At 46.7% G+C, this 19111-nt stretch overlaps 3 protein-coding genes across 5 annotated transcripts; 1 reads left to right on the top strand and 2 right to left on the bottom strand.

Annotated features, from left to right (window-relative positions):
• Positions 1-1979: 1979 nt before the first annotated feature.
• LOC123113349 (two pore potassium channel a) lies at positions 1980-4397 on the top strand. 2 transcript variants are annotated; one of them, XM_044534562.1, is made up of 4 exons: positions 2007-2229; positions 2480-2553; positions 2942-3882; positions 3978-4397. In XM_044534562.1, the coding sequence occupies exons 3-4, from the start codon at positions 2987-2989 to the stop codon at positions 4129-4131; spliced, it is 1050 nt and encodes a 349-aa protein (XP_044390497.1). In that variant the 5' UTR covers positions 2007-2229; positions 2480-2553; positions 2942-2986; the 3' UTR covers positions 4132-4397. The 2 variants fall into 2 exon arrangements, with proteins under 2 accessions (XP_044390496.1, XP_044390497.1); XM_044534561.1 differs by lacking the exon at positions 2480-2553 and having other exon boundaries at positions 1980-2229.
• A 265-nt stretch (positions 4398-4662) lies between these two features.
• LOC123113348 (meiotic recombination protein SPO11-1) lies at positions 4663-8812 on the bottom strand. 2 transcript variants are annotated; one of them, XM_044534560.1, is made up of 15 exons: positions 8654-8812; positions 8413-8533; positions 8229-8305; positions 8031-8132; positions 7850-7923; positions 7479-7495; positions 7142-7211; positions 7015-7051; positions 6570-6617; positions 6424-6482; positions 6310-6341; positions 6120-6225; positions 5794-5914; positions 5636-5699; positions 4663-4958 (listed from the first exon to the last, which is right to left on the bottom strand). In XM_044534560.1, exons 1-15 carry the CDS (start codon positions 8757-8759, stop codon positions 4832-4834), a joined length of 1161 nt encoding a protein of 386 aa, XP_044390495.1. In that variant the 5' UTR covers positions 8760-8812; the 3' UTR covers positions 4663-4831. The 2 variants fall into 2 exon arrangements, with proteins under 2 accessions (XP_044390495.1, XP_044390494.1); XM_044534559.1 differs by having other exon boundaries at positions 6424-6617.
• Positions 8813-9021: 209 nt separating this feature from the next.
• Positions 9022-14114, bottom strand: LOC123113346 (phytochrome C). The gene is made up of 4 exons (XM_044534558.1): positions 11414-14114; positions 10490-11306; positions 9879-10172; positions 9022-9515 (listed from the first exon to the last, which is right to left on the bottom strand). Exons 1-4 carry the CDS (start codon positions 13476-13478, stop codon positions 9272-9274), a joined length of 3420 nt encoding a protein of 1139 aa, XP_044390493.1. The 5' UTR covers positions 13479-14114; the 3' UTR covers positions 9022-9271.
• Between the last annotated feature and the right edge of the window lie 4997 nt (positions 14115-19111).

Here is a 19111-nt window from a genome sequence, read left to right as displayed (position 1 = left end):
CAACCGTATGGTAAGACGTGACTATGATACTCTCATGGTCTAAGGAACTAAAACACACATTAACAATCTGTGTTATAACAATTGATTTCAGGCGATATTATCTCAAAGTATAACAAACAAATTTGAGTAGATTCAATATGATCGTTTTTCTAACATCATACTCTCAATGTTGTTTTAGGACTATCGTTACACTTGACGATGTCCTAAGATCCGAAAAACATGATCACCGACAACATTTGAGCCAATCTTAGAGGCGAGACTAGGAATATTATTTTGCCGTTTATCATTCCACACGTGCGTATGAGTTTTTCACTGAATCATACATTCCAGGATCATAGCAGTTATATCATAGAATATAAACTCTTAATTATGAATATGGAAATACAATAATACAATAGTATTGCCTCTAGGGTATATTTCCAACATGAAGGGCTCCGGGGGGCGGTGCGTGACAGATCAGGGGCCCGGCGTCCAGATCTGTTGGTGGCTATGATGACCGTCGGATGCATGGGGCCGGTGGTTACCGAGTACGGGGCTGGTGGTGACTATGGAGATCTGGGTTCTGGCGCCCAGATCGGAAGGTGGCTGCGGCAAAGTTGGCGCGTGGGGCCGGCAGTCGCCAGGCGTGTGGTTGCGGTGGTGGTCTGGCTGGGGCAGGTGGGTGGGCGGTGCATCGTCGGGTGAAGGCCTTGCTGCCCCATCATGGGTCGGGGCAGGCGAGGGTGACACATGTGGGCTCCGCATCCTTATGGAAGGCGTTGTTGACGCTTTCTGCTCACTCCACTGCACGAGAAAGTTTTGGGGGAAACCCTAGATTCCCTTGGGATCAAACGATGATGGCGACATGCGTCGCACCTCTTGTGGCATCGTTCCAAGAGCTTCTTACCACCCGGATGGACCAATGATAGGTGTAGGTGGTCGTGGTGCTCGATGAAGTGGAGGTTTGGTTGAGGTGTTCATCTGAAGCGGGGTTAGCGAGTTCGATCCTCCTCAGATCACTTCATTTCCATGCGACAACCAACTCTCTTTTTGAGGGGTGTTGTCGCGTGGCAACCAGACGACCAATGCTAAATGTGTCATCTTGCTTGGTTAGATGGCGATGGATGTCGAAGACCTACTCCGGTTGCTTGAACCAACATGATCTTTGAAGCTGAGTTGCTGCTACTGCTTTTGTTGTTTGTTGTTGTCTTTCATTTCCTTGGCGAAGATGAACTAGCTGTAACTCCATATGAATGAAATGCAACGCTCATTGCTTTTCGTCAACAACAAAAAATCCCGGCGCCCACACTTTCAGCAATACTCTATCTTGATGTCGTCTTGCAGGGTTGCTCCATAGCAGCAAAAATTGCGCCGTATGCTCGCGAAGTGCTCCTGTTGACCATATCTTGGCGTTGAAGATCCTGTCATTCCGAGCTTTGCCAAAGGGCGACGACACATGCGGCGAAGACCACACAGCCCATAGCAAAACCCAACCCATTGGCATCTTTAAATGCTTACCCACACCACATCGCAAAGCAAGCTAGGGACATCGTTCTTGATGGCGGAGGTTGGAGCTTTCAGGTAAGGCACGAGGAGAGAGTGACATTTGGGCCCTACGTTATCCCGATTCTCTAGTTCGTGCCGTACGCCCGCACCACCTCCTTGCGCAGTTGCATTTCATTCAGCTAACACGCCTGCCGACACATTTTTCTACTACGTACTTGAATAGGAAAAAAAAAGATCGCCTGATCCGCCGCGGCGGCGGCGACACAACCCGAGCTCGGATCACCCTGCGGCGACACCACCGCTCGACGCTCGTGTTTTCGTTGGATCTTGATCTGAGAACGGGAGCAGCAGCCCTGCTGGACTTTGCCTGCGTGCACCGGCGGTGCGGCCAACCGACCTGAGCCCGCCACGTCGATTCGCGCCCCCTCCGGAGCCGGAAGGTCAAAAACGGCGAGGCGAAGGGTTCCAACTTGCGCCGGCAGGGTGGGGCCGGCCACGTCAAAACAGGGCGACCTCCACAGCTCAACCCACGCGGCACCAACACGTAGAGATAGATCCGGCGTGGCGCGTGCGTGCGTCTCCATCTCCGCCCCTCAGCTCGGGCCGACAAAAAGGGAGGCAACGCGGAGAGGGAGGAGATCAGCTGAGCAGAGCAGGAGAGCTCGAGGGAAGGAGAAAAGGAAGAAGGCGCCCTCAAACCCAGAAAAGCTCCGCCCAGCTTCCGTCGGCCGGAGCCGGAGGGAGGTAAGGGATGATCTCTGCGTCTTCTCAACCGTGCTCCGTTCTCTGCTTGCTTCGTGCGATTGGCCGGAGCTGCCAGAATTGCCTTCCGAATTCTGTAGCTGCATCACAAGTAGAAGCAGATGGCCCTGCTGTATGCTAGTAGCAGAGTGGAATGCTTCCCCTGCTCGTCCTACTCTCCTCTTTTACAATCCATCTCAACCCAAGGTTGGTTTCCAGCATTTGGCTCTCAGTTTCATCCCTTGGGTTGCAGATTAAGCTAGCAGTAGAGATCCGATCTGAACCAGTAGCAGTGCGACTTTGTCCAGAAAGAAAGCGACAGAGTAGGTAACTTGTTTTCTATACTGTACTCCTAGATAAGATAAGAGGAAAATTCCTGTGCCTAGAGGCCCAGAAAGTCAAAAAGATCAGGAATTCAAGATAACAGCCAGGAATTGGCCCTTATTTTTGACCAAACTTATTTTGCCTGCCTCTCTTTGACCTGCAGTCCAATAATTTAATGCTTAAACTGATGGTGATAGGAAATTCTTGTGTCAGCTAGGACACGTATAATTCACACAAGCTGAGAGGAATAGAGTTTCTCGGTGGTTCATGCAATTCAGTGCATATCCACGGTCTTGCCTTATTTTTTACCTGATATTTAATGAGCTTCTAAACTTCTTCCTCGCATATCTGTAAAACCATACTCTAACGTGTGCCATTCTCTGAATCATAGGGCTTCAATTGCGACGGCAATTCACAACAAATCCAGCATAAGCCAATGTCTGACAACAGCATTCAGCGAGCATTGCTACCTGAGAACCCCGATGCCAATGTGCTCCAAAGAAAGCCGTCGCAAGGAGCCAAGCGGTTCCGAAGATGCAGGTCGGCTCCCAGATCAGAGACCGATGAAAAACCACAAGAAAATGGCTCGTCGCTTCCAGCCAAGGAGTTGTTCAGCGTGGTACGGCCCAGCTTCAGACTAGTAGGGTTCCTCCTATTTCTCTACCTGCTAGTTGGCGTCGTAGTCTTTTACCTTGTCATGGATCAGTTATCTGGCAAGAGAACCAACAGAGTGCTCGACGCACTGTACTTCTGCATTGTCACGATGACATCGGTGGGCTATGGAGACCTTGTTCCTAACAGCGACACGACAAAGCTGCTCGCTTGTGTTTTCGTCTTCACCGGCATGGCGATTATTGCTCTCTTCGTGAGCAAGTCGGCAGACTATCTCGTCGAGAAGCAGGAGGTGTTGTTCTTCAAGGCACTGCACATGAATATGAAGTGTGGCGAGGCCAGAATGCTCAGACAAATTGAGACAAACAAGACAAAGTACAAGTTCTACACGGCCGCTCTGCTTCTTGTGACGGCCATTGTTGTGGGGACTGTTTTTCTCTGGAAGGTTGAGAAGCTGAGCCTTGTTGACTCCTTTTATTGTGTCTGTGCCACAATCACTACCTTGGGTTATGGGGATAAAAGCTTCTCGTCCCAACTGGGGCGCACTTTCGCGGTGTTTTGGATAATTACAAGCACCATAATTCTGGCGCTCTTCTTCATGTACCTCGCCGAGATCTACACCGAGCGACGGCAAAAGATGCTGGCCAAATGGGTTCTCACACGGAGAGTAACAACCATGGATCTTGAAGCAGCTGATCTGGATAATGATCGGAAAGTGGGGTAAGCACATAATGCGTTTTCAGTATTCTTCCCTCCATCATATCCTAAGATTTTGTAGGTAATGAGTGTTGATTTGTGAACTTTGATATGTGCAGTGCTGCTGAATTTGTCGTGTACAAGCTCAAAGAACTGGGGAAGATCAGCCAAGAGGACATATCTTCTTTTCTAGAGGAGTTTGACAAACTCGACGTTGACCAGTCCGGCACACTCTCCACATATGACCTTACTCAGGCACAATCCGGTCAGTGACGAACATATGGGCCTGTACTTAATCTTACAGCTTAAATACTTTAGTTGAATGGTCGATTAACACTGTTAATTAATTCTGTAATCTAGTAAAGTGTCAAAAGATACGACCTTGTTGAGCTCCTACATGTATTTAACACAATGGATATGCTCATATGCGCCTGGACATGTGTAAGAAAGAAGTATTTGGTGATGCTTCGCTAAGCTTACGTACCTGTGTACATGAAGTTTGTTAAACTATTTTCCAGCCATGAAATATTTCCAGCTTCCACTATGGTAGCCTGTGTAGATGCATTTTTTTTTCTTGGATTGTTGTTTCTGGCTCCAGAATTGCAAGGCAAGCAACAATCTATCTAATGATGCTCGGCAAGTGGAGGCTAAGATCTCAGGTAAATAGGAACTTGCTTCCATGGGATGGTGACCTAGTAGAACTAAGAGGACATCCAGAGTTCCCTATTCAGGCATTCATTTCTAACAGGTTGCCTTGCACATTAACATAATAAACCCAAACTAATCTATGCACAACAAGAAGCATTATGAGTAGCAATGCAGTAACTGACGGTATACACCAATTGCAGTCAAATTCTTGTTGTGAATACCAAGGTGATTGTTTGATCAGACAAGCAACTACAAGTGGTGTGACCAAAACAAAAGGAGACACTTAGCCTAGCACAATTCTGCATAGATACAGGTCTATGCAATCCTATATGTACCTCCCTAGTCTGATCTGTTGGGGGATGTACTCCTGCGACAGAAACGAAATGGAACTTGCTGACAATGCTTCAATCTCAAACTTGACACCCATTTCCAGCATGGCTTCCAACTTCAACCTGCCAAGGATTATATAGTCATGAATATTTCAGGAAGAAAAATCTTCAGGAAAAAGAACCGGCTATTAACTACACAAATGATTCTAATTTTAAACACAAACCCGTTGACTTTAGAACTGACCAGGTGAAAGCAGTCATAAACCTTTTGGAACAGTGGAGCACCTACTGCCATTAGAGTCGGCAAGGTGACGCAGATATGGAGTTTTTGAAACTAAGGAACTGATGCTGAAAGCACTTACAGATTACGTACACGGGATAAACTCATAAGACTGATAATTGTACTGGAAGACGATTTCACTCATATCAGTGAGTTTTGTTGTTGCATTTGGCATTTTGTAAGAATAAAACATGAAAAGCTCTATTTAACTACTAGTTGATTAAACAAATCAAATTACAAATTCTAGAGTTGGACTTGAACTATTATTATTTGCAACCCACATCATATCCCTGAAGTGCTTGGAATACAGGGGCTAAATAATAGGATTGATCCTTGTGCTTGGAAGAAGATTTCACTTACATCACTGAGTTTAACTGTTGCATTTGCCATTTTGTAAGAAAGATATTGTGAAAACTTCTATTTAATTCTAGATGCACTTGAACTATTCTTGCAACCCACATCATAGCTACAAAGTTATTGGAATACGCGTAATAGGAAATACAACTTCCTGTTCCTTTACCTCCATTCTGGGGCTTCCTTGTGCAAGTAACATCTGGTGAGAATTCCTTCAAGCTTCCTCCTATCTGAAGCAGGATACATCACATTTGATATTTAACAACAAATCAAGTTCTGAGATAAGAAGTAGAAATGAAATTTATATCCCTCCAATTTAGTGACCTTCAGATGACAATTGAAGTTGACAGCAGTCTGGAAGACAATACTCCTCAAAGTCAGATGTGAAGACCCCAAGCCATCGTATCTCAGGCACACGCAGAATATTTGCATCATATGCCAATTGCTTAAATAGAATGAGAATTGGACAAGGAAGCAGGAAGAGTTGGTCAGTTAACACTAGAAACATATCAACAAAATGGGACTAAATTTTGAATAGATGTACAAAATCACACTTCACTTGGCTTAACAAAAAATTTGAAATTGCACTGATAATTTTACACTGCCTTTGATGCTATTAGGACTTCAATAAATAAGATTTTTGGCCCTACCATGGAACCAAATTTATAGGTGGCCAGAATATCAAAACCATACGGATCTGAATCCACTAAGCAATAAGCAGGCAAGTGCAGCTGTTCGACAAGGTAGCGCAAGAATCTGCAACATTACAAGGAATGTACATTTCAAATAGCAATTCAGTTCTAATATACAAGAGAAACAAATATATGAAAGAGCACATGCCTTCTTGTTGGAATATCTGGGTAGCCTCTTCCCTGAGTAAACAGAAGAAAACCATCAAACATGCTATGTGAAAAATAATGGCAGTATAACACTAGATGCAGCGTTAGCAGTTACTGTAATAACAATGCAGCGATTCTTTTCGCAGAACTTGTCATTGGCCAAACGCTGGAATACTGCAAATGGCATACAGAAGAAAACTGTAGGAAGACTGCAAAGAATAGAAAAATCATATGCAGACAGGGGGCCTTTCATCCTCACACCTGCCTCCTTCTCAACAACAAGGATGTAGTGAGCAACACTAACAACATCTGCAAGAAAAAACTTAGACAGCTTAAGTTTACTGCATAGTAATTGAGAATATGAAAGAAATATAGTGTACATATAACAAGACAGCAAACCTATGCCATACAGTTTGTGGAATAACAAGGATACTCTTCTCCATATTTGTTTGAGACAAAAAATAAAGATGAATCCTCATTACTCTTTCACATGCTGTCCAAAATTTGGTTGTTTGTCGAAATCCCACTTTCTAATACATCAATCACTATCTATTACAAATTTAAACTGAACATTGACTTGCTAAGAGATATAAGCTAATTGTGTACATCACGATTTATAAAACTGTTTTTCCTAAGGAAACAGATATGAAATAATAAAAAACTATGAAGACAAAGATTGTTATGAGTTTTCAAATTGTTAAACAACCTTTGATTGCTTCAATGCTAACTGGAATGGGGAAAGCCTGCATTTGAAGAAGGAAAAAGGCTAGCAAAATTAATGCATACTAGAAACATATCATACTGGGTGATTAGATGGAATCATAGAAGCTTACAGTATTGACGTTTGTTATGCAGTACACTTTCTTTTCACCCTCCACAAATCTTATCCAGCCCATCACCAAACTGGAACAATAAAGACATGACGAGTACACAGCGGGAAAATGTTCGGAAATAACTAAGACCATTGTATGGACATAGGAGATTGTGATGCTCTAAATCTCTGCTAAAAGAGCAGCATCCCACTGTTTACACCCAGATCATTTTTTAAGTAAAGCAGGACAAGCGGTAGGGAGGATGAAGGAACAAAAATGCTGATTAGTTAAGTAACAGCATCGAAGGATTAAACATGTTATCAAAATTAAACACTCACAACGCAATAGGAATCCATACCCTTTTGCCACAGGAACCTGCAAGCAGCCAAGTGAGCAGAAATTGTAGATGGTTACTAAAAGCGAAGTGAAAAGGCGATGAAATAAATGCAGCAGAACTGCTGAGAGAACTAATGAAAACAGCTCCTGACGATTCATGAAGAAATGAGGACCTCAATGAATAATGCATCACAAAAGACAGATTAAGAAAATGCTCCTACATCAGATAGGACAGAGAACAACCAGGGAGTAACAAGTGGCAGTGTGGCACATTGTGTACACCACTACACCATAATGAAATAACAGCCAGAGGCTTATTCTCCAATGCACAAATGACTTCTAAACACATAACTGAAGCTTCTGCAAAGACGGCAGACAAGCGGTAGCACATACCACGTTGAGATTATGCCGGCTGCACTTGAAGAGTATGCAGATATCGTTGATCGCACGATCAACAATCGCTTGTTCTGCAGTGAGACTTGTAATTGTCACTCACACAGCAAAGAAACAGAACACCTGAAACTCACACTACGCATAGATGGATCAGGCATCGCAACCGCAGAGCAGCACAGACCTACGAACATGGAGGGGTACATGTAGTAGATGTCCCTCTTGGAGCAGTGCTTATTCTCCTGCAGGAGCTGCTGCACCACGAGCAGGACCCTGAGAAGCACATCTGCACATCAACGACGCATCCCAAACTGATTAGCATGATCAGAAACAACGAGAGATCGATGAGAACCGAGCCAGTTTGGGGTACGCGAATCCGTACTGAGGCGGGAGGCGTGGAATTCCTTGCGGAGGAGGGAGAGGACGTCCGTGCCGACGGGGGCGTCGTAGCTGCAGGCGCTGCACGCGCGCCCGCACCCCGCGAACGCGCACACGCCGGTGAGGATCTGACAGGCTTGGTCGGCAGAGATTTTGAAGGCGAGAGAGTGGGGAAGAGGGAGCCAAACCATGTGGACGGGGACGCCGCGGCGGCGGCGGAGGCGCAGGCGCAGTAGTTCTGGTAGCGGTGGAGCGCCAGGGAAGGGGATCGGCCGGCGCTGATCTCCGCGACCACCCAGCCCACCAGCCCTGCTCCGACAGCCCACGCGCGCGGCGGCGCGAACCCGCGTTAACTCCGATTGCAACCCCAATTCGAAGGGGAGTACGAGGGTTTACAGTCGATCGAGGAGAGGGAAGGGGGATCTGCACCTTTGATCTTGTGGAGGAGCAGGGCCGCCTCCTCCAGCCTCCGCCGGCCCCGCCGCTCGTCGTCGTCGAGCACCGTCGCGCGCCTCCTCTTCCCACTCCCCGCCATGACCGGTCGCTCGGAGAGCAGGAGAGCGCCGTCACAAGCCACAACTGGTCCAGCAACGGCTAGTGTCTAATGGGCTTTGTGAAAGCTTCCTCTGCTCCAAGGCCTGTTTAGAACGGTTTTTTTTCCTCTTCACAATTGTAGTGTAGTGTACTCTGCAAGCCTAAATAAAATAGTAGTGTACTCTGCACTGCAGTAACTGAAAAAAGAGGAGATCAAGAATCTCAAATCAGACTGAACGTCTGGATTTGCAACCACCCGAGAATTGATCAAAAAACACAAGCACATATTTTAATTTTATTCATCGATCACTCGTAGAGTTGCCGTGTTAAAATTACACTAAAAACCTAACAGCAGCTAAGCTAGCTAAGCTCCTCCTCAACCATCAACATGGGAACAATCCATGTTCCCAGCTACACATATGATACATCAGCTAAGCTCTCCCAAAGGGCTTGCTCTTCCAGCAACCCAATCAATGGCCCTGGTTCACATCTCGAGGGCACCGTCGCCGGGATTCAGAAGTTACTCTTGCTCGTCGAAGGCCTGGACCTCTTGCTATTGAGCTGCGCCACCGGGAACTCTACCAGAACGATGAACGACGAGCTCTCCGCTTCTCGGAGGTACTGTACCGTGCCGCTCATCGTCTTCACCAGCTTCTGGCTTATGTGCAGGCCGAGGCCTTCTCGGGATACCCCTGGGCCGTGCCGGAACATCTCCTGTATCAGTGCCTCTGGGACGCCCGGTGCTGGGTGGACAAGTCTGCATGGATTCATGGGTTAAACAGCTGTTATTTTCAAGGAGTTTCGGCCTATCCAGCAAACCGCTTTCAGATTGCTTTCAGTTAAGTGAAATTGCATCCCAGAAAACTCATCAGGCAATCTAAACACTATCAAAGAAGAACAAGGGCAACCTCCTGTCACTACTGCCACTTACAAGCTGCCCACTATAATTTTTATCTGAGTGGCCGGGATGGCTCTGGTCTTGCACAGTCACCATCCCAAAAATATTTATGCTGTACACGTAAAATAAGTGTCTCATGTTCCCTATGTGTTCTTCTGATATACATATATAGTTAGTTCAATTTATGGCATGCGCGGAGGGACAGAAGTGGGAGGGGCTAACCTGAATTCTAGATGAGCAATCTGCATGCCAGAACCAATGTGTTCCTTCTTGGGAATGACCTGGAGTACAATAGGCCCTTCAGCTGGCCGAGTAAATTGAAGCGTGCATGCCAAGTAGTCTGCTAGGACTTGCTGAAGCCTTAAGTTATCCCCATATAAGTAAATTGATGATACTTCTACAGGCCAATCACGATCAAGAGAAATTTGTTTTTCTTTGCTCAGAGACATGCCTTGCATTAGGACCGTATTCAGAGCTTCTTCAAGGTTGAATTCCACCGCGTTCATCTCCATGTAGCTGTAAAAACAAATAAATATTAAGTAATATTTAATCTATTCATTTTCCTATCATATGTAGAAGTAAATGGAAAAGGTATGCTAAACTGTTGTGTCAATTGATTTTCTAGCACTATAAGCATTTTGTTGATGGTGGAAGTTTTCATGTCCAAGTAGTGCATATCATGTGTGCTCCATAGATTAAATGCAATTGATAAGAAGAAAAAAAGCATGAGATATTAGTAGTTTCAGTTCTGCGTCAGCACACACACAATTTACTGGGGTTAGTGAAAAAATAGCTTATGAGCTTTTAGACGATGCTGAAAAAATAGCACTTACCACTGTTCAATGCCTTCTAGATCATTGTCATGTAAAATCTTTTTCAACTGTTCTTGACAGAGAACATTTGATGCAAAAAGTTGCCTCTGCTCCTCTGTCAAGTCAGATGGTTCCAACAACTTACGGGTAAATTGCATGCCATTGAGTGGGTTCTTTAATTCTTGACGAATATATGTCAATTCCTTAAAGCTGTGTGTAGCAGCTTGTTCAGACATTTTCTGCACCTGAAGAGCATGCTGAAGCTCGGGGCTGGCCACATGCAAAAAGCAAAGAGCACCGGTGATCTTACCCTCAGCATCTGTCCTCTTGTTTGCTGTCAGCAGTGATTCCATGTACTTGCCATCTGTGTTGAAGAAACCAAAAGCAAGCTTCTCGGGTTCTTGACCAGAGATCACCGTGTTCATCAGTATGCTAAGTTTGGTTAGAGTAGCTTGATCTTTTACCCTGCATCCATAATCATGAAGAGTGAAAACCTCCCCGATCAGCAACTTATCTATTGCATCTTCCCTCTTTATACCAGTAATCTTTTGCATAGCTTCATTCCATTCTAAGCAAGAACCAAGATCATTAATCATAAATATAGGGGGTATGAGCTCATTGGGGTTCTTTACTATTGCAACATAGTCGCCTTGTATCCGGGTATACTTATCCATTATCATCTTGTGCCCCGTCAAATCTTGTGCTACCAAACAAACCCCAACAACTTTTTCTGAAAGGTCACGACTACAACAGGCGTTAACCATCAAGACTACAGGGCCCTTACTTTCCTGTTGATGGAATGTTTTAAGCTTGATTTCCAAATTTTGCTCTTCGGTTCCTGAAATACAAAAGGAGAAATGAAACACAACGTGTCACAAAAAAAAACCAGGTTATAACTAAGCTGGAAAGCATATAAGAAGACCAAATTCAAGACATAGTGACAACCTTGCAGAGCTGAGTTCAACATTTGCTTAACCACTTCAACAGAATCACCCTCCACGAGATCTACCAGAAGCATCCCTATGGCTTCCGTGGTGGGTAACCCAGTAATTTCTGCAACTTTATTATTCCATCCGTTTATGTTACCAACAATGTCGACAGCCAATATAGGAGCAGTTGCTGTCTCAATTAGGCGCACCATTTCATTTGTCACAATTCTCAATTCAAGTAGCCCCTGTATCTTCTTGATGTCATCAGATGGAGCTTCAACAATTGACCCTGCATTGTTGTCGGTAGCATCTTCATCTTGCAGGGAGCCACGCAATATTAGCTGGAGAGAATGGATTGCGTCCATTTCAACATCCTCCCAAGGAACACTCCTCCATTTAACTACCTCCAAGAAGGCCCTGAACGAAGATCGTGGATGCATCCTCCTGCCATTGTCATCTGCATCACCTGGTTCTTGCTTAGCTCCACCCCACTTGATCTCCTTTGCCGTGTGCGACCGGAACCAGAAGATAAAACCTTTGGAAGAGATCTTTATAGCTGCCATGCCACAGACAACCTCACCGAGCGCAGACGCACCAGGATAGCCTGCTTCCAGTAAGCTGTCCGTACTTAGCCCAGTAGAGCCATCATGGCACTCCAGCAGCCACGCGACAATCTTCTTTATCTCTCCTTCAGAGGGTGTTGATCCCAGCACCATAATCTGGTTTTGGTAACACAATGCTGCACCATCGCACTTCACCAGATCCATTACATTGGGGGACTGGGTAAATATCCCAACAGGAGCATCCCGGAGGAGCATATCACATAGAAGGGTCTGCGTGCGGAGGATGTGCCTCTCCTTTGCCTGAGAAGCAAGTTCCACCTCCTTGTTGAGCTGTATGCCGAACACTTGCAAGAGGAATTCGCAAGCATACCTGAGCGGGAAGGGGACGAACCTCGGGCTTGTGTGATGGCAAACCACCAGCCCCCACAGCTTCCTGCCTTTCGGCTGCTGGTCACTGCCAGTGTCTCCATCCTCATCGTCGTCCTCGTTTATAGTGATCGACATCACCAGCGACGCGATGGAGCCCATGTTGGCCATGTACTGGGCATGGCAACCATGGGGTGCCCTCATGGTCGAGCCACAGAGGCTGATAGGCTGTGACAGGTTGTCATCCTGAATGAGCTTCACAGGACTGGCAGCACAATCACATATCATCCGCACTTTGTTCTTCATAAACAGAAACCTGGATGCTTGCGGGATGTCAGTTGCCGGGTAGTGCAGGCCAAGATACGGCTCCAAATCCGACCTCCTGCACTCGGCAATGACCTCACCATGCTCATCCTCGTGGAACTTGTATGCCATCACCCTGTCATAGCCAGTGAGCTCGCTTACCTCCCGGACCAGCACATCGCAGAGCAGGGAGAGGTTGCCACTGGGCAGGGACTGCAGCCTGGAGATGGCCTTGGCGGCGAGCTTGTACGACTTGAGCGCGCCGGCAGCGGTGACGGGCACGTCGGCGGGGTTGACCGGCTCGAGGTCGATGACGAGGCCGACGTCGATGCGGTGCAGGATGGCGTAGAAGGGCTTTCCGGAGGTCCTGGCGTGGACGAGGATTGGGTTGAGCAGGTTGACCTCCCCGAAGACGGCGGCCTTGTGCAGCGCGACGGCGCTCTGGGAGCGGAAGAGCGTGCGCACGTCGGCGCCGACGGCGAGCGCGTCGCGCTGGTCGATGGTGGGCACGGCGTGCGGCGTGAGGTCGAGCATCTCGGCGGCGTTCTCGCTGTAGGCGAGCAGCGCGAAGGACTCCGAGTGGATGGCGAGCAGGCAGCCGAAGGGCTGGATGTAGCGGCCCCGCTGCATGTTCTGGAGGTAGGCGGAGACGGCGGAGCTGGTGCTGGCCCCGGAGCGGTTGAGCGCGCTGACCGAGGAGGAGTAGTCGAAGTGGCGCTGCGAGCCCTCGAACTCGGCGTGCAGCCGCGCGTCCACGGGCGTCTGCGCCACCACCCGCTCGCTGTGCTTGGACCGCGCCGAGCTCCCCCGCGAGCACGCCGGCCGGTTGTTGGACCGCGACGACGACATCTCGCCGCCGGTCACCACAACCCCCGAGCTAGGCTCCTCGCTCCTACCCCTCCCCCTACCGCACGACGGTCAGCAGCGGCAGTGGCGCGGGGGATTCTGCGACCCGGAGGGGCAAATGGGCGGAGGAATCGGCGGGAATCATGAGAGCGGGGCGGGGGCGGGGGCGGGGGAAAGCCGTGACTTTTCTGGAGAAGGACGGGGGAGAGTGGGGGATTGGATTCGCCCGCCGCGGATAAGCACACGCAGTGAGCGAGAAGGGAACAGGAGGGGGGCAGAGAGCCCGGGTGGGAGTGGGACAGCGATGTTATCCCCACGCTCCTCCTCCTCCTCCCTGCGCCAAACGGTAGGAGAAGCAAGCAACAGCGATGCGCAATTAACCGACCGACCGCTCGCTCGATCCGCCGGCGCGGCGGCGCCCGGCGTCGGAGAGCGAAGGCGAAGGCGAATACGCGGCGGCTTTCACGCGCGGAGGAAGTGGCGGAGGAGGCGGCGGGCGAGCGAGCGAGCCAAGAGAGGCGTCGGGAAACCGAGAGAGGAAGGCCGTACGACGTCACCCCGGCGCGTCTCGTCTCGTCTCGTCTTCCCCGCAAGAGCTGACGCAGCGGTAATGCACGAGCTCGGCTAATTTCGATGGCGCCACTTGATCGGAATAATTGATTGAAGAATGGTTGGCTTGTCGGGGCCATGACGCCGGCCAGCTGCGATCTTCGGCCGGTGGATGGGGCGTACCGGCACCCGTCAGGGCGTCCATCTTCGGCCGGTGGATGGGACGCGAGCGGCCTAGATCGTGCGCGGGGTGCCCCGTCCCCCTTTCCCAAAACTGTGTGGTGTGTGATGCTTGGAGCCAAGATCACCCTAAACTGCCATCTACAATAAAGAAACCGTCCGTCGTCCTGGATCGATTAGGCAGAGGCGGCGTGCGTGCGTGCGTGCTTTTCGTTTCGCGCAGAAATGGGGTGGCAAGCGGGCGTCGGTGTCAGAAAATGTTGACCCTTCTTTGTGCTTAAGGTGTAGCCTGCATGCACGTAGCGCGCGCGGGGCAACAGCAAGGGGACACGGTGGTGACTGCTGCCACGGATGGGGAGTGTGATTGGATCGACCGATTGATCATCTCGCTTTGATATGATCTGTAAGAATAAATCCGAGCCATACCTATGCACGTGTGGAATATGCTATAACTGCTATGTACGAGTTATATTCTATGCTATAACTGCTATGAGCCTGAATATGCGGTTCAACGGAAAACTCATATGCACGTGTTGAACGATAAACGGTAAAGTATGATTCCTAGTCTCGCCTCTAAGTCTGGCTCAAGTGTTCTTGGTGATCATGTTTTCTGGATCTTAGGATATCGTTAAGAGTAACGATAGTCCTAAAACAACATTGAGAGTATGACGTTAGGAGAATGATCTTATTGAATTGGCCCAAACTTGTTTGTTGTACTTTGAGAAAATATCGTCAGAAGTCAATTGTTATAACACGGAGTGTTAATGTGTGATTTAGTTACTTAGACCAGGAGAATATCGTAGTCACTTCTTACCGTATAATGAACTTTGGGGTTGCTCAAACGTCATCAGTAACACGGTGATTATAACGACGACTTATATGTTCATTGGAAAGTTTGACAAGGGACTAGACAGCTCGAGGGTGGAATTTGTTGCTCCGATGATGGAGATATATTCTTAGGACCCTCTCAATGTGACGTCATCCATCATCGTTTGGCCAAACACAGGTGACTATGTCACGGGGATGCTGGAACATGTCAACAAGAAAGAAGAACAATACCTGTAACGAGGAGACAGGTATAGTGAGCATGTGTATGATTCAAGAGGATATCGATATATCTCACCTCGGGTTTTGTAAAGTATCGTGAAGCGAAGGGAATAGCACACGGTAACCAAAGGTTCACTCGAATGTCATTCGTGTATTGATAGGGATTGATATGGATGTCCACGGTTCCGCTATCGGCCATTGAACAAAAGGGGTTTTGTTCATGTCTATGTTTTACCGAACCTACAAGGTCACAAACTTAAGGTAATAATGATCTGTTGAATGTTTGTAGGACGGGAGTAATGAGAAAATACTTATGAAATAGCTTCACTAATATTTGAAATAGGTTCGAGAGGAAGTGGAAGCGTTTCGGGGTCACCGGAAGGTTTCAGGGTTTATCGGGCGATACCGGGTATTAATGGTAAATTATATATAGGTGGAAATAGTTTCCTATAATGTTAAATAAATACTAAAAGGCTTTAATAATAGTTAGGACCCTTTTATATTTAATTTAATATCAACGATCCTTAAAAGGCCAGGTGGTGAAGAGCTACTTGGGCCACTTTGGCCCAAAAGAGGTGGCGCCTCTTCGCCCCTTGTGGAAGGAAGAGGGAGGCCGAATTGGAAGGGAAGTCCCCCTCCTCTTGGATAGCCAAGGGGGGAGAATTCACCCCCCCCCCCCCGGTGTGCGCCCCCTCCCCCTCCTCCAACCTATATATCTTAGAGGCTTTGGCACCTTTTTAATACACAAGTTTTGGAGCCTCCTCTAGTTCTCTGGGTCTAGTTCTAGGTTGTCCTAGTTGATCAATTAGAGCTAGACCTAGATCATATAATCCTCATAAGTAGAAGTGACGATTAGCTTTAGACGGCAAAGCACTGCCGGATCATCAAGACCGTATGCTTGCAACTCGTAGAGAGGTCATGCTTTCAATCTTCCGTTCCATGTATTGTTCGTGGGCGGTTTGCGGGGTCGTTCATCTACGATTCAAGGGACTCCAGGTATGATCTATGATGTCTACTACACAACCTTCTTCTTGTAGACGTTGTTGGGTCTGCAAGTGCACAGGTTTGTAGGACAGTGGCAAATTTCCCTCAAGTGGATGACCTAAGGTTTATCAATCCGTGGGAGGCGTAGGATGAAGATGGTCTCTCTCAAACAACCCTGCAACCAAATAGCAAAGAGTCTCTTGTGTCCCCAACACACCCAATACAATGGTAAATTGTATAGGTGCACTAGTTCGGCGAAGAGATGGTGATACAAGTGCAAAATAGATAGTAGATATAGGTTTTTGTAATCTGAAAATATAAAAACAGTAAGGTAACTAATGATAAAAGTGAGCGTAAACGCTATTGCAATGATAGGAAACAAGGCCTAGGGTTCATACTTTCACTAGTGCAAGTTCTCTCAACAATAATAACATAGAGAGATCATATAACAAGCCCTCAACATGCAACAAAGAGTCACTCCAAAGCCACAAATAGCGGAGAACAAACGTAGAGATTATGGTAGGGTACGAAACCACCTCAAAGTTATTCTTTCGGATCAATCTATTCAAGAGTTCGTACTAGAATAACACCTTAAGACACAAATCAACCAAAACCCTAATGTCACCTAGATACTCCATTGTCACCTCAAGTATCTGTGGGCATGATTATACGATATGCATCACACAATCTCAAATTCATCCAACCAACATAAAAGTACTTCAAAGAGTGCCCCAAAGTTTCTACCGGAGAGTCAAGAAAACGTATGCCAACCCCTATGCATAGGTTCATGGGCGGAACCCGCAAGTTGGTCACCAAAACATACATCAAGTGGCACGTGAGATCCCATTGTCACCACAGATAAACACGACAAGACATACATCAAGTGTTCTCAAAGTAAAGACTCAATCTGATAAGATAACTTCAAGAGGGAAACTCAATTCATCACAAGAGAGTAGAGGGGGAGAAACATCATAAGATCCAACTATAATAGCAAAGCTCACGATACATCAAGATCGTGCCATAGAGAGAACACGAGAGAGAGAGAGAGAGAGAGAGAGAGAGAGAGAGAGATCAAACACATAGCTACTAGTACATACCCTCAGCCCCGAGGGTGAACTACTCCCTCCTCGTCATGGAGAGCGCCGGGATGATGAAGATGGCCACCGGTGATGGGTTCCCCCTCCGGCAGGGTGCCGGAACAGACTCCCGAGAGGTTTTTGGTGGCTACAGAGGCTTGCAGCGGTGGAACTCCCGATCTATGTTGATATGCGATGTTTTTAGGGTACGTAGGCTTATATAGGCGAAAGAAGTCGGTCGGGAGGTGCTCGAGGGGTCCACGAGACAGGGGGCTGCGCCCTGTAGGGGGGCGCCCCCCTATCTCCTGGGCTCCTCGAGGGTCTTCTGACTTGATCTCCAAGCCCCCAGGATGATATTCTTCCAAAAAATCACGATACCGAAGGTTTCATTCCGTTTGGACTCCGTTTGATATTCCTTTTCTTCGAAATACTGAAACAGGCAATAAAACGGCAATATGGGCTGGGCCTCTGGTTAGTAGGTTAGTCCAAAAAATGATATAAATGTGTAAAATAAAGCCCATAAACATCCAAAAGGGGTAATATAATAGCATGGAACAATCAAAAATTATAGATACGTTGGAGACGTATCAAGCATCCCCAAGCTTAATTCCTGCTCGTCCTCGAGTAGGTAAATGATAAAAAGAGAATTTTTGATGTGGAATGCTACCTAGCATAATTCTCAATGTAATTTTCTTTATTGTGGCATGAATGTTCAGATACAAATGACACAAAATAAAATTTCATATTAACATGAAAATGTTGATACTTCAAGCATACTAATCAAAGTAATCATGTCTTCTCAAAATAACATGGCCAAAGAAAGTTATCCCTACAAAATTATATAGTCTGGCTGTTCCTCTATCTTCATCACACAAAGTATTTAATCATGCACAACCCCGATGACAAGCCAAGCAATTGTTTCATACTTTAATAATCTCAAACTTTTCAACTTTCACGCAATACATGATCATGAGCCCTGGACATAGCACTATATGTGGAATAGAATGGTGGTTGTGGAGAAGACAAAAAGGAGAAGATAATCTAACATCAACTAGGCGTATCAACGGGCTATGGAGATGCCCATTAATAGATATCAATGTGAGTGAGTAGGGATTGCCATGCAACGGATGCACTAGAGCTATAAATATATGAAAGTTCAACAAAAGAAACTAAGTGGGTGTGCATCCAACTTGCTTGCTCATGAAGACCTAGGGCATTTTGAGGAAGCCCGTCATTGGAATATACAAGCCAAGTTCTATAATGAAAAATTCCCACTAGTATATGAAGGTGACAACATATGAGACTCTCTATCATGAAGATCATGGTGCTACTTTGAAGCACAAGTGTGGAAAAAGATATAGTAGCATTGTCCCTTCTCTCTTTTTCTCTCATTTTATTTTTTTTATTTTTTTATTTTTTCCTTTTTTTCTCTTTTTTTTTCTTTTTGGCCTTTCTTTTTTTTCTTTTTCTCTTTTTTTTCTTTTTGTAAAGTCCGAAGTCTCATCCTGACTTGTGGGGGAATCATAGTCTTCATCATCCTTTCCTCACTGGGACAATGCTCTAATAATGAAGATCATCACACTTTTATGGATTTACAACTGAAGAATTACAACTCAAAGCTAGAACAAGATATGACTCTATATGAATGCCTCCGGCGGTGTACCGGGATATGCAATGAATCAAGAGCGACATGTATGAAAATTATGAAGGTGGCCTTGCCACAAATACAATGTCAACTACATGATCATGCAAAGAGCAATATGACAAAAGTAATGCGTGTCATATGAATGGAACGATGGA

This window comes from Triticum aestivum, chromosome 5B, assembly GCF_018294505.1.
Source record: "Triticum aestivum cultivar Chinese Spring chromosome 5B, IWGSC CS RefSeq v2.1, whole genome shotgun sequence".
Classification (NCBI taxonomy): Eukaryota; Viridiplantae; Streptophyta; class Magnoliopsida; order Poales; family Poaceae; genus Triticum; species Triticum aestivum.
This window is presented reverse-complemented; position numbering and strand designations above follow the sequence as displayed.

Bases quoted from the DNA above. Each gene is read 5' to 3' on its own strand.
- LOC123113349 (XM_044534561.1), top strand. From the start codon at position 2,987: ATGTCTGACAACAGCATTCAGCGAGCATTGCTACCTGAGAACCCCGAT. The intron at 3,883-3,977 runs GTAAGCACATAA...TGATATGTGCAG, and splicing joins GATAATGATCGGAAAGTGGG to TGCTGCTGAATTTGTCGTGT.
- LOC123113348 (XM_044534559.1), bottom strand. From the start codon at position 8,759: ATGGCGGGGAGTGGGAAGAGGAGGCGCGCGACGGTGCTCGACGACGAC. The intron at 8,534-8,653 runs GTGCAGATCCCC...CTGTCGGAGCAG, and splicing joins GCTCCTCCACAAGATCAAAG to GGCTGGTGGGCTGGGTGGTC. The intron at 8,306-8,412 runs GTTTGGCTCCCT...GCGCGCGTGCAG, and splicing joins GCGGCGTCCCCGTCCACATG to CGCCTGCAGCTACGACGCCC.
- LOC123113346 (XM_044534558.1), bottom strand. From the start codon at position 13,478: ATGTCGTCGTCGCGGTCCAACAACCGGCCGGCGTGCTCGCGGGGGAGC. The intron at 11,307-11,413 runs GTTGTCACTATG...TTTGTATTTCAG, and splicing joins GTTGAACTCAGCTCTGCAAG to GAACCGAAGAGCAAAATTTG. The intron at 10,173-10,489 runs GTAAGTGCTATT...TTGTTTTTACAG, and splicing joins CTAGAAGGCATTGAACAGTG to CTACATGGAGATGAACGCGG.